The 13617-nt window shown below is 38.8% G+C and overlaps 1 protein-coding gene across 1 annotated transcript in view; it reads left to right on the top strand.

Annotated features, from left to right (window-relative positions):
- Positions 1-13617, top strand: part of LOC137191782 (eukaryotic translation initiation factor 3 subunit H) — a 69413-nt gene that overhangs the window by 49490 nt on the left and 6306 nt on the right. The window contains exon 6 of the mRNA XM_067602170.1: positions 7882-8002. Within this exon, the coding sequence (XP_067458271.1) occupies positions 7882-8002 (121 nt within the window). The remainder of the gene's footprint in view (positions 1-7881; positions 8003-13617) is intronic.

The raw sequence follows: 13617 nt of genomic DNA, 5'->3' as shown, positions 1-13617 counted from the left end.
CTCATGACTCGATGAACATGAATAAACCTATCCGGAACAATTCTATGATAGTTTAAAGTTATTCCACTGCCAGTGTGTGCAAATATGGGTCCTGGTGTCGGGCTCTGCGCACGCATAACAGCACTGCTGCTGAAAACAAACCTATGGGAAACACTTTCACTCTCATACTAAAATCAAAGTTTTTTTGTTTATTTATCTGCAAACAAGGTCACTAGCCAGAGGATAATTGATTAGCTATTCAACCAGTTCAAGGAGCTTGTTTACCGAAGTTGCAAATGAATAATCTTTTATTCTTCTTGAAAAGACCATGGTATGATTACATTACAATGTCTTCTATTATTATAACAACACCTGCTGTTTGTGCACACAAGCAAGATCCAAAACGGGGCAAAAAATTGATAAGTTATTAATTGAAATGGAATTACTTTATTGTTAAGTGTCACCTTAATTTGGTGAATTTGCACATGGTTACCATAGCACTGTAAATACATATCTGTTGAAGAATGCTTTTAGTTCTTAAAAGCGTCTTACAATCTATTAAAACCATGTCATGGTATCTCTTTAAACCTGCAGGCTGCTTTCACAGACATGAGTTAAAGCTACTTCTAAATTAAAATTGATTTGACATTAGGGAACTCCTGGGCATTAATCTATGTCTTCTAGGCGGTTCTAAAGTGTACCAGATTGGAGGAAAGAATCAGAGGTCTATTGATGTATTCTGCATTATGTTAACCCACCATACTTGCTCCTAGCACTGTTTCAAGTAGTCCTTATAAAATTCTGTTTTTTGGTATTATCACAGAAATCTCATGAAAAGAAAGAATTTGAAGATAATTTATCTTACTAACAAGAAAGGTTTGTGTAGCCAAAGTTTACGCCTCTGTGACATTGTCTTCCAAAACCTATTAAAAACACATAAAAGAGTCCTACCATTACATTGGATGACACATTCCTTCATTACAATGAGCATAGCCAGTGTAGTTTTCTCATAAACTTATAAGTGCAACTGCATTTTAGGTCACCGAAAGGTCAAGTGCTTCTATAACAGGTAGATGTCACTGCACACACCGCAAGTTTACTTCACCGTTTATCATTATCTGCAGAAATGATCATTAGAAATGTACAATGTCTGGTTCTGACCTGGATCATTATCACCAGGCTGAATACGCAGCTGACAACACTCACAAAGAAAAGGGTCAGATTTGGTTTGACCTGCAGTGTCATAAGAGGGAAAAACAATAATGAGCTGAGAGATATAAACTTCACTGGCCATGTTTGTTGTAATGAAGGAATATGTCACACCATGGCTCTTCTATGTGTTTTTAATAGTTTTTAGAGTATAATGAAGTTCTATGGCACATAGGCGTAAGCTATATAAGACTGTGGCTCCATAGATGATACTAAATTATTTGTTGGTTTTGGTCTTTTCATAGTATTTATTGATGATATTAATGATTAAAAATTACACCAACCTGATCCTTTAAATCTTATTTGAACCTGCTTGGGCTGTAGTACCAGATGTATGGGGGATACAGTATCAGGTCATCTCAAAATGAATAACTTGGACATTTTTTTGTGGCTGCTGAAAAGGTCTGGTTGTATTGTTCATCTTAGAGTGGTAAAATAACCCTCATATACATTTGTTGTTTTGCGTCAGATCTGTAACCCACACAGAAATCACAAGATTAATATCATATTCTAGTTCCTCCATATTTCAAGAACGTATTGGTGCAGCTTCGGGTTTGTATTGGATGTTTGATTAGGATATCTAGTCCAAGACTAGGTGCAGTAAATGCCACATCTAAATGTCACAGCATATTTATTCAGAAATGTCTCCCAAAACAGGGCTTAACATTAAACTTTGTTTTCCATCACTAATGAGCACAATATGAACAAATATCACCCCACCATATCAACTTACAGCCTAGCTCATAAAGTCTCATGTTTAGATCTCTGAGGCTCTCAGCATCAGTCTCGGGAGAATTTATCAGCAATCATTTATGGAGATAAACCGCTGCAAGTGGAGCAACAGCTGTGAAGCTGCTAATCAAAACGCTTCCCAGGGGCAGGTGTGAGAAATTAGCACAATAATGACTCAAAGTGCCGATTTACAAACTGTTAGTGCACAAAACATAGTGCAGTGCACTTACTTATAGACGGCAGTGTAGCACACCAGGAGTTGTTGTTGTTATTCTTCTCATCTGTGTCCTGTAACATAAGTAAACCATGAATTTAATGAAAACTCCCACCACAAAACCTCCACCTGCACCCTCAGATCTGTCAGCAGCTTGCTCCTCTGGGCCCCCCGGTACTAAACTCCGCACCGTGGGGGATCGAACCTTCTGCTCTGCTGCACCACACTTATGGAGCAGCCATCCTAACCATCTGGGGGCAGGACAGACCCCAGACTCTTTTAAAAGAGGACTAAAAACCATTCTACTGGGGAGGACCTTTTCACCTTAACTCTTATTACTATTTTCTTTAAGTTGTGTGTTCTATGTTATTAATACTGTAGCACTTTGAGTTTCACTTTGAATGAAAAGTGCGGTACAAATTAAATGTATTATTATTTTATTATTATATGTACAGGATGCATGTGCCTGTCCAGCAAACCTTAGCACCAGCATAGTCATTTGTTACAAATTGTCAAAGAGACTGAAAATACCAACTTTTTTTTGTATATTGTTCCATTTTTCCAAATGACTACTCTGAAGTTGAAACGTAGCTTTTGATATGACTTGAAAAGGGGCTGAAGCAGCCCGGCCCTCCCCATAGGTTTCCCGGCATGACTGCCGATGGGATGTCTGGCAAGATGAAATTGTTTCCTGAAGTTGTCAGATTGCTGCGCAGCTCTGTCCTTGTATTGGATTGTAGCGTCCGTCTCTCTGCATCTTCTGCTGACAGCCCCACCCTTTTCTCCTCATTTCCACCCCTTCAAAAAAGTAAACGATAATGGGTTTTGTTTAATGTTTTTCTTTTTGTCTCATTTTCCAATCTGAGGCCCCATTTGTCAGTGTCATCCATGTCTAAGGCTGAGTGAATGCAGTTTCACTCCAGCAAACAGGGTTGCTCTTACCACAGATGATGATGTTGATATTGGTAATGGATTACGGTGATGATAGGAAATCCCTCGATAGAATTTGATTTCTAATTCGATATTGATCAGAAGGCTCACTGACCTGCTTGAATAATTAAACTCTTTTGAGGGTATGGCCAGTGTGTGTAGTGTAAAATGCATTTTTTTCCAACAATGTGTAAATTAACCTCTAAATTTTGAGAGCTTGGAAATGCTGCCAATCATTGAATTCATAGTTATGAGCACTAGTGTGTTTTAATAAGGCTTCATTAATCACAGTTATGTCGTTTTAGTGTTTAATCAAAGAAATTATGTAATACAAACTGCTAACATAATAAAATCAAATCAAATAAAAACTCATCTACTTCAGATTCTCATCCAGTACAATAACTTTTTAAGTGCAGATAAATAATTATCACTCATATTATCATTTATTTTCATAAATTCTGTTGGAGGGCCAAACTTCAGGTACAAAAAGACCCTGAACACAACACACACAGACAGACACACGTCTTTGTAGTCTAGTTCAAAACACTTGACACTTGCATTGACGACAGATGTTTTGAAGGATCTTGCACTGACTAAATGATTTCCCTTTGCATATATTATAAATACACACCACACAAATTAGCTACCATATTGCTTGATGAAATAGTTTTAAATGGGCTTTCGTCAGCGAGAATTAATTTTGACACAGTCGGAGGGACACAGTAGAGAAGTGTTACGGCGAGATTTGGTCCCGGGCCATCAGTTTTCATGTTTACAGCTCTGACACCGCAGTAGAGGAGTCAGTTGACAAACTGATCACACAACAGTCTTCACAGGCAAACATGACAGTACTGGAAATGGTTCAGGTAGTTTAAAACTATGGAAATGACTTTTGGAGCTGCCGAAAATCATACGCTTCACAAGATATTTTTTATTTCATTACAAAGTTGGCTTTGCTTTTTCAGCTAACTGTGCCTCAGTTAAATAAACAGGAAACGTGATTGAAAACCAATTTGTGATATTTGTATACAGGCATGCCATTTTGGTAGATTATTTGATCCCTTACATTTAGATACAACTTATAAATCAGAGCGGTTTATCAGCAGTGTTCTTACAATTATCTACATGCATGATGTGGTTTTATTAGTTTGCTCTCTCTCTCTCTGTGGGTTTAGGGGACTTCATCTCTATGTGTGTTTGCATGTAGATGTAATTAAGGTGTTACCAGTCGAATGTGGGTTGATGGCAGCCGGATGCCAATCTGAGATGATGATGATGATGATGATTAGTAGCTTCAGGATGTGCATGTCTGTTTACACATGTATAGATGCTTAATGCATGCATATTAATGTAGCTAAGTCTTTGAGTTTCTACTCTGGTGTGTGCTGTGGCCAAAGACTGTCTACTCCCTGACATTTTTGATGATACTTCCTGACATAAACACAAAAAAGTAGGATAGAGCAGTACACTTTCCTGAAGCGTTATATGCCAGATATGTTAGACAACTAAATAGTACGGAAATCAAGAGTCACAACTACAGTACCAGGTCACAAAATTGGCACCAGCCACCTGCCAGATGCCTGTAAAATATGCTGGTAGATTTGCTTCAATCAACAGCCACATCTATTGAGTGGCTGGTAAAATGTGAACATTCACTGGCCAAATGGCCAGTGACAAAAAAGGTAATTTTGCACCCTGCACAGTACCATTTGAAATAAGACTGTAATTTGACTTCATCATTAAATTGCTTTGTGGTTCCTCAGTGATATAATTCCATAATAGTTCCCCTCTTCATTTTCTTTCTGATTTCCATCATAGAAACAAAAATACTAATGTGTAGCTGCACTGAAATGAACTGCAGTCTCCTGATACCTTTAAAGGAATAGTTTAACATTTTGGGAAAATATGCTTTTTTTTGCCAAGAGTTAAATGAGAAGAATGATACCACTCACGTCTGTGTTAAATATAAAGCTATAGCCAACAGCTGGTTAGCTTAGTTTAGCATAAAGACTGGAAACAGGGGGAAATAGCTAATCTGACCCCGTCCACAGGTTTTTTTTTATTTTTAAAAAAGATAATACATTTTGTAACAACACCTCTAAAGCTCATAAATTAACACAAGAAGAATTCATAAAGTCACTGCACCCAGAAAAAGTGCAGCACATAACCCTCTATAGAACAAAAACTTTTTACACTTTGTTTGTACAGATTAGGCAAACGTGATGTAACATGTTAATTAGTTGTGGTGCCTGTAGCTGGATTATGGCAGTGCCAGGCTAGCTGTTTTCCCCTGTTTACAATCTTTATACTAAGCTACGCTAATCATACTGTTGCCTGTAGCGCCATATGTAAAAGACAGATATGAGGGAGTATCGATCGCTGCATCTAACTCGCTGCAAAAAAGAAAATAACTATTCATTTAACCGCAAAATTTTACATACATTATATCAGGTGACTCAGTAGGAAATTGAGTTAAATTGTGTTTAAAATGACAGATGAAGTTTGTTGCAACATAGTGATAAAGTGAGGAAGCTTTCTAACACTTCACACTACATTTACACTCAACAGCAGAAATGTGAAGGACTGAATGCAAAAGAAATTGGCACACATTGATAAGGTGTTTGGTTCAGGTTAATTCTTGTTACATTTGAGCTACATTTTCTCTACCAAATCTTAGTTATCCCTCACATGAATATAAGAAATGTATTCCTAATCAATAGTGCTAGAAGATGATTAGTGGGATTTTATTTTCATTTTAGAGTCTAAGAAATTGGAGGTGGGTAAATTATTACAAATATTTTTCAGCTTCCAACAGAAAACAGAGAGCGTTTGGAGCTGAGAAAGAGAGAGTAATATTGATTTATAAAATTGTTAATCGAAAACTCTCACAGCAGAGAGGACAGCAACTAAAATCACCCAAAACACTTGTGACTTCCTCCACATTTTCACACAAACAAACACACAGACTCCACACCAAACACTGTTACGTCAGCGCAAGTGCACACACAGCCAAAACATACACAGCGCTGGCAGTCCTTGCGGGTACAGTTGTCATTTAAATAAACAGTCAGAATCTGTTTTCCCACAGAACATGCTGCATTATGTAGCACCCAAACATTCACAAATGAAACAATATAATTCCGGAGAGAGAAATACAAGAGAGAGAGAAGACTTAAAGTGGAGCACTGCAGCCTTGTCACGGGTGAACTTAAGGCAGTAGTGAGACATCCTGATTTAAAAAAAAAAAAAAAAAAAAAATGGGGCTCATGGGAAGAGAGAGAAGAGGAAGGCTGGTAAAGTTGTGTGTTGAGTGTTGTCAGCATGGCAGTGTTGGGAAAAGGGACATGATACTATAGTAGAGAGATGTAGCACAGGGACAACAGGAAGGGTATAGACAGAAATATGTCAAAAGAAACTGAATTTGATTTATATTTGAACTTGTAATGCTCAGCTTGAATAATTGCATTAATAAATGCGATACATTCAATTTCAAATTATGCTGTTGTCAAGTTAAACAATACAAATTCAAATATAATTGTCAAATGGATGTAGCATTTATGACGGCAACCACAGGTCTCTTGAGGGGTATGTTAAAGCTTGTAACTGTGCTTTCCACCAGCCACCATGTTTTCCAGTCATGGTGGTTGCTGCTTGTTGGGAAAGAGCATCCTGTGAAGTGAGGATTGGTCTAAGATGACATTTTTAGCCATGCCAGCAGCATAGCTCAAGGGATGGCAATGTCACCCCCTCAAGATGAATAGTAATCACTTTGGTGATCCCATAACTTTTCAGCTGAGAGATGTGCTTAGAGCAATGCACTTCAACTGAATGTTAACTTTTAATTGTCAGGTCAAAATTTCAAAGTCCAATATTTTTGTTAATGACTAAATACCGACATCATCCATAGAGCTGTGAGTATGGCTGTAAACTTTAAGTCCTGTTGACATGAGCTTGGTTAGGAGTTGGTTTCTTCAGTAAAGAAATGATTGTATGCGGACTCTAGGCAGAGCTGGCACACATTGCCCAGGTCAAGGGGAGGGTTGCTGCTGTATGGGTTTGCTTGTAGTAGAAGTAAGAAGGGGAATTAAGCAATTTTTCAACCTGTTGGACAGATTTATTTCTTAAGAATGTGGCCAAACTATACAGACTGCATTTACACCTGGCTGAGATCTAATCACAGTTCAAGCCAGGACACCAATCCGATAGTATTCTGATTGCAGAAATACAGAATCCATGTTAATAAAAGGTGTCAGCAGAGGCCCAGTAATGTACAGCCACATTTCAGGAAAGTGTTGATAATTGGACATTCCTTTATATGTAATTGTCTTATTGTTTTATTTTTTGTTTATGTGTACCCAGGGTTCCCTGGAAAGCATACAGATACTGTGTGAATTATCCAAGTGAATTAAACTGAAGTTAACCACAGCATTTTGTTCTTAATACTTAAAAACTAATGATTATTTGGGGTTGTCACTTTCAAAAAGTAAAGTTGAAGGATAGGTTCATTTTCTGAGCTCCAGCAGTGTTAATCAAATTAAGTGTATATGTTCCAAAGTTACTGTGTTTTTAGCAGAATTACAGCAAGGAAAAAACTATTTTGATAATCATATGGGTACCTGGGTATTGTTTAAGGACAACTTGAAAAATTGTGAACCTGTTTTTTTTGGGGGGTTTTTTTTGAAGATAAGTTACGATGACGTTAAGATTAGTGTCGGTTATTTAGAAGATCATTAGGCTTAAGGCTGAATGAAACTGCTGCTCACACGTGCTGATGGCAGTACAAAAATGTGAATGACATGCTGTCATTTCTCTTCCAGTAACCACTTGGAGAAGAGCCTTCAGCTTCTAATGGACAGAGTGGATGACATGAGCCAAGACATCGTCAAGTATAACACCTACAGCCGTAACCTGAGCAAGCAGCAGCAGCAGAAGCACCAGGTAACTCTCTCACGCACACACACGCACACTCTCACTAACTCACATGCACACATGCTTTTATGTTCTGAAGCACACACTCCACCCACAGACACAATGAGCAAGCAGCAGTAGAAACATCGGCTTACCAGCATACAAGGGAAAGAGGTACAAACATACACACACAGGGTCATTCACACATAGATGCATCTACAGCCACAATCTCAGCAGGAAAACAGCAGGTATCTTTCTCTCAGCCAGGGCCACAACCAATTGCAGCTATAATCACAGCATGCAAGCAACAGAAGCACCAGGTAGCACATACACATACACAAACACACAGAAATATGGTCCTCCGGGCTCACACATTAACATACATTCATCCACTGAGGACCCACAGCGATAACTACAGTATACAGCAAAGGTTGAAATATGGAAACATTTATAAATATCTATATGTGCAATAATAATAAATGATACATTACATTTAATTTAAATCATTCATAATGAAACTCAAAGTGCTACAGTATTAATAACATCAAACACTCAACATAAATAAAATAAGTAATAAGAGTTAATACGAAAGAGCCTTGCTGCATAGAAAGATTTTTAGGCCACTTTTAAAAGAGTCTAGGGTCTTTGCTGCCCTCAGATGGTTAGGAAGGTTGGTTCACAAGTGTGGTGCAGCAGAGCAGAAGGCTTGATTCCCAGTGGTGCAGAGTTTAGTACTGGGGGCCCAGAGGAGCAAGCTGCTGGCAGGTCTGAGGGTGCAGGTGGAGGTTTGTGGTATGATCAGTTCCTGTAGGTAGGGAGGTGCATGTCTGTTGGTGGATTTGTATGTGAGTAGTAGGACTTTGTGGTCAATCCTAAAGGAGACAGGGAGCCAGTGCAATGAAAACAGAATTGGTGTTATATGTTCATGTTTTCGCACTCTCATCAGTATCCTGGCAGCATTGTTCTGAATGTACTGGAGCTTCTCGATGCTCCTGCCCGGGATCCCTGTGAAGAGCGTATTGCAATAGTCCAGTCTTGAGGATGGACAACAGGGTCCGACATAACCAATGGCCCGGGGCCAGTAAAAGTTTATGCAGAGCAAGTTGATTGGCAGTCACAGTGACTGCCAATCATGTCATGAGTATACAGTTTAGGACGAGGGGAGGACATTTCTCTTTTTTTGATAACGTTAAAAGTAAAGTTAGCTTTGCTGTCGGCTTCCTGACTCATTTCAAAAAAGACAAGAGAAAGAGAGACAGCACCGGTGGTCGAGCAAGGAGAGGGAGCGGCGGTAGCGAGAACAAAGCAGTGAATGAGAGAAATAAAATGTTATTTTCTGATTGTTTCATGGCGGTTACGTTTTAAAGCACAATTAAATCCATCAAACACTCAACAAATGATTTCCTGTGGAGACAGACTTAGTTTCTGTTTCATTTTCCTCCTTTTCATTCATTCATTACAGTTCAACTCCATGTCTGTAGTGGACAGGTGGCTTGCAGAAACAGACAGAAGGAGTTTGGAGTGAACATGCGCACACTAACAAATGTCATGTTCTTTCTCTTACTGTTCTATCTTAACGAGTACATTTCTGCAGATCTCTCAGTATTGTCTCAGTTCTTTATGTAAGAGTTTATAATCAAGGTCATCCATACTCTCTGAAATGTTATCATAAATTCCGCTCTCTTCTCCCTATGTATCGCACACTCTCTGGCTTTACACAAAATATGGAGAAACATACATTTATATACCATTCATTTTCTGATCCAATATGTGCCTAATTTTACATTTTGCATATTTGTGTAATATATCAACATTACATATAGTTTCCTTACAGTCTAACTGTGGTAAAAGTCAGCTTCATACATACATGCTACAGGTGACTAGTTCTTGTGTTTAACGTTACTTTAGATGTCAGACACATATTAGGATAACAATCTGAGCCTGTCAGTGGCAAAAACAAGCACTTTTAGTGGACGTGCATTGATGTTGCACAATGGCCCCATCGGATTACATTGCAGCCCGTTTTGCAGCTGCCAGCTGAAGCGCTCTCGCTCAATACTGGACCAATTTCAAAAATTGTTGTCTCCATTAGTCACTTAGACACAAAATGATGTGAAAATAGGGTCCAGGTTGAAAAATACCAAAGTTTCCCTGTAGGACAGGTGCTGAGATGTGACATGGTTGCAGAAGGGCTTGGAGCAGTTTTGACATACAACTGCGTGTCATCAGCATAGCAGTGAAACACACTGATACACATACATGTGTCATAGACGCACTACTCAGTAAGAAGCAGCAGATGATTAACTAAAAGGTCCGCAAGGAGCAGCAAGACAACATAATATAACCACTTACATGCTGTATATCAACATGTACAGTATATTGTGTGTTCCCACACCCAAAACAGTGTGCCCCCAATTTTTCATACTCCATCTTCCCTGGTGACGTTGTGTAACAACTTTACCACATACTCACCACCATCCTTCAATCTCCAAATAAAATAAAACATGTCAAGGAAATTAGGGTTGCAACTAACGATTATTTTCATTATTAATTAATCTGTTGATTATTTTCTCGATTAATTGAGTATTTGTTTGGTCTATAAAATGTTAGAAAATGGTGAAAATGTTGATCACTGTTTCACACAGCCCAAGATTTATGAGAAGAAGACATCTTTTGTTCCAACCAACAGTCCACAACCCATAGATATCCAGGTTACTGTCATAGAAGACTAAAGAAACTAGAAAATATTCACATATAGGAGGCAGGAACCAAAGAATTTGGACTTTTTTTGTTAAAGAATTACGCAAAATGATTGGCAACTAATCGATTAATCAGAATTACCGAGAAAAAAACATGCAACACCAAGACATTCCCAGCACATATGTAAGAAAGTACCAATGTGGTAGGGTACATTTAAAAAACAGAGGGGAGTTAGATTCTGTGTATGACTTTAAATGTATCATTTTCTTGTCAGGATTGTAAGTATTGTTTTGACGTGGTGTGTTATAATCACCACTGGAAAAAGGGTGCTTTTTGAGACAAGGTCCAAAGTGCCACCTGTAAAATGCTGGAGAAAAAGAAATAATTGCCTTTTTTGACTGTCACCAGTTATTTTGGGCTGTTTTGAATCTAATCTCATATTCCTGGGGTCTCCTTGGATTATTGGGTCTTGACTGTCCTTGGGTCCCTCTTGGATAAATCCTCTCTTCGAGGAAAGAGAATTTATGCATGTCAGGTTTCCACCTGTCCATTTCAGATTGGTTTCAAAATTTTAGACTTGTGAAAACCTATAATCTGGACACCAGGCTGTCTTTTCACTTGCCTAAGTAATAAACCACCGAAAATACAAGAACCAGTGACAAAAGAAAGCACAGCCAGAAAACAGATAGAAAACACCAGGTGTCCTGGAGGATTGAAGAGTTAAATAGAAGCTGTAATTGCTTTAAAATAGTTAGTGGAGAAAAGGCAAATCACCATCACCAACATGAATACCAGGAACTTGAAGCAAAGACACAGACCCAAGTTTAAAAGTCATTTTTGTTTTTTTGAGAAAACACTAATGAGATAAGAATGAGTTATATCAACCTTCAAGTATCTGTCATGGTGTTATCATCCCTCAACTCACTGCAGCAGCTGACATGAGCCCACTGCAGATCAGCATCTCTTCAATTTCAAACACGCTTTTTGTCCATCTGCTGCATTATTTTTCCTGTCAAAGACTTGGTTATTTCCATCACTACAAGGGCTACATCTGTGATACAGTCATTAATTTGTCCTTATGTGAAGAAGAGTTGGTTCAATAGGTTAAATACCATGAGTCACGCTCACACAGTCTTCAAATACTGTCGACACTCAGGGAGAGCTGGTAAATATGGACACAAAATCTTCCCATATTAACAAATTGAGTCTTTTTGTATTTTAATTAGTGTGTGAAAATCCTCTGTTTTTCTTCTTTTTCTGTACCACTGAGACACATCACAAACTTCATTTACTGCAGCAGTAACACACCTACTGGGTGCAAAGACTTGAGACACACACACACGCACACACCACCTACAAGCACAAACTCAGCCAGGAGTGCCACAAAAGGCCAGAACAGGACATACACACTAAGATAAGTAGTCATCCACGCACCATCTGCAACTACAACCTCGGCCAGATGCATCATAAACAACCAGCAACACACACAAACAGTCCCGCATTCATACACACAAACATTACTCCAGATAATGGAAGCATAGAGGCACAAGGTGACTCACTGATGTGCGCTCAAACTTACACCTACGTTCAAACAACTACATTATTCTGTCATCATTTTCTGCGAATGGAAATGAGAAAATGTCTGAAGTATTAATGTCGGTCCAGACTGAGTCATCATCATCTCATCCGACAGCGGCTAAAACCACAGCCAGGTTCACACACATTAGACAGACTTAGAATAAACATACCATAGGTAGCCTGCCCTATACACAAACACACACACACGCATTTATACACTTGGCTGCGAAGAAACACACACCTACATACCCACAAATCCTGGGGCCAATCACCCACACTCCAGCCATTACAATTCATCATCTTCCCCTACCGACCTTCTCATCATCACAGGCCCCAAGCCTAACCCTTTAGACAAACACACACACACACACACACACACACAGTATCACAATGACAGCCCCCTTTCCTGGTGTCTACTTTTTTCATGTTTCACATGATTCTGTATAATGAACAAACAGCACACACAGAGGAACAGAAAGCAAGCCTCTATTACACCTTTCAGACGCCTACAGAATGTGCTCCATGTAATCTTGTGCTATTGACCCCGCTGATTCCCGGACAAATGGAACCTTATTAATCATCATAGAAAGTTACAAAGAGTTGCCGTGCTGAGAGGGCTCCATTTTTCATTTATAGCTCTCTAAATTTGGTAAATAGCAGGTTCCCAGGCACAATTTGTGGCTAAAGCCCTGTTTCCAGCGAAAATTCCAGGTACTTTGGACCGAGAGGAACTAATCTCAGGGACTAAACTTGGAACTTTAAAGTCCCTGTAGTCCTGTTTGTGTTTCCACCGCATCTGAGGAACCAGGCAGATCAAGCAAATTAGACCCTTGAGGAATTTAAAAAAGATGGCAGCATTTAAAGACTCAGTATTAACACACGAGGACACAACAACACAGATTTGTCCTGTTCTTTGTATTAAGTGCTGCATGATTTGGATGTAATGAATGAATGAAAAGGAGAAATTCAGAGGAGGAAAATGAAACTGAAACTAAGAGTGTCTGTCTCCACAGTATAGTATCTTTTGAGTGTTTGATGGTTATTTATTTCTGCTTTAGAACCTAACAAACAAGAGTTCAAGATTGTGAAACAATCAGAAAATAGTGTTTTATTTCTCTCATTCACTGGTTTGTTCTCACTACCACCGTTCCCTGACCTTGCTCGACCACTGCTGCTCTGTCTTTCTGTCTCTGTGTGTCTGTCTCTCTCTGTCTCTTTCTCTCTCTCTCTCTCACACACGCACTCACTTGTGCACTCAGCTCACTCTCACTAATCATTTTTCTTTCTCTTTTTCTCTCACTTCACTTTTAACATTAACAAATGAAGAAAAATGTCCTCCCCTTGTCCTAAACTGATAAAAAAAAAAT

Source organism: Thunnus thynnus, chromosome 10, assembly GCF_963924715.1.
Source record: "Thunnus thynnus chromosome 10, fThuThy2.1, whole genome shotgun sequence".
NCBI classification, from domain to species: domain Eukaryota; kingdom Metazoa; phylum Chordata; class Actinopteri; order Scombriformes; family Scombridae; genus Thunnus; species Thunnus thynnus.
The sequence above is the reverse complement of the archived record's forward strand: the minus strand, read 5'-3'. Positions and strand labels throughout refer to the sequence as shown.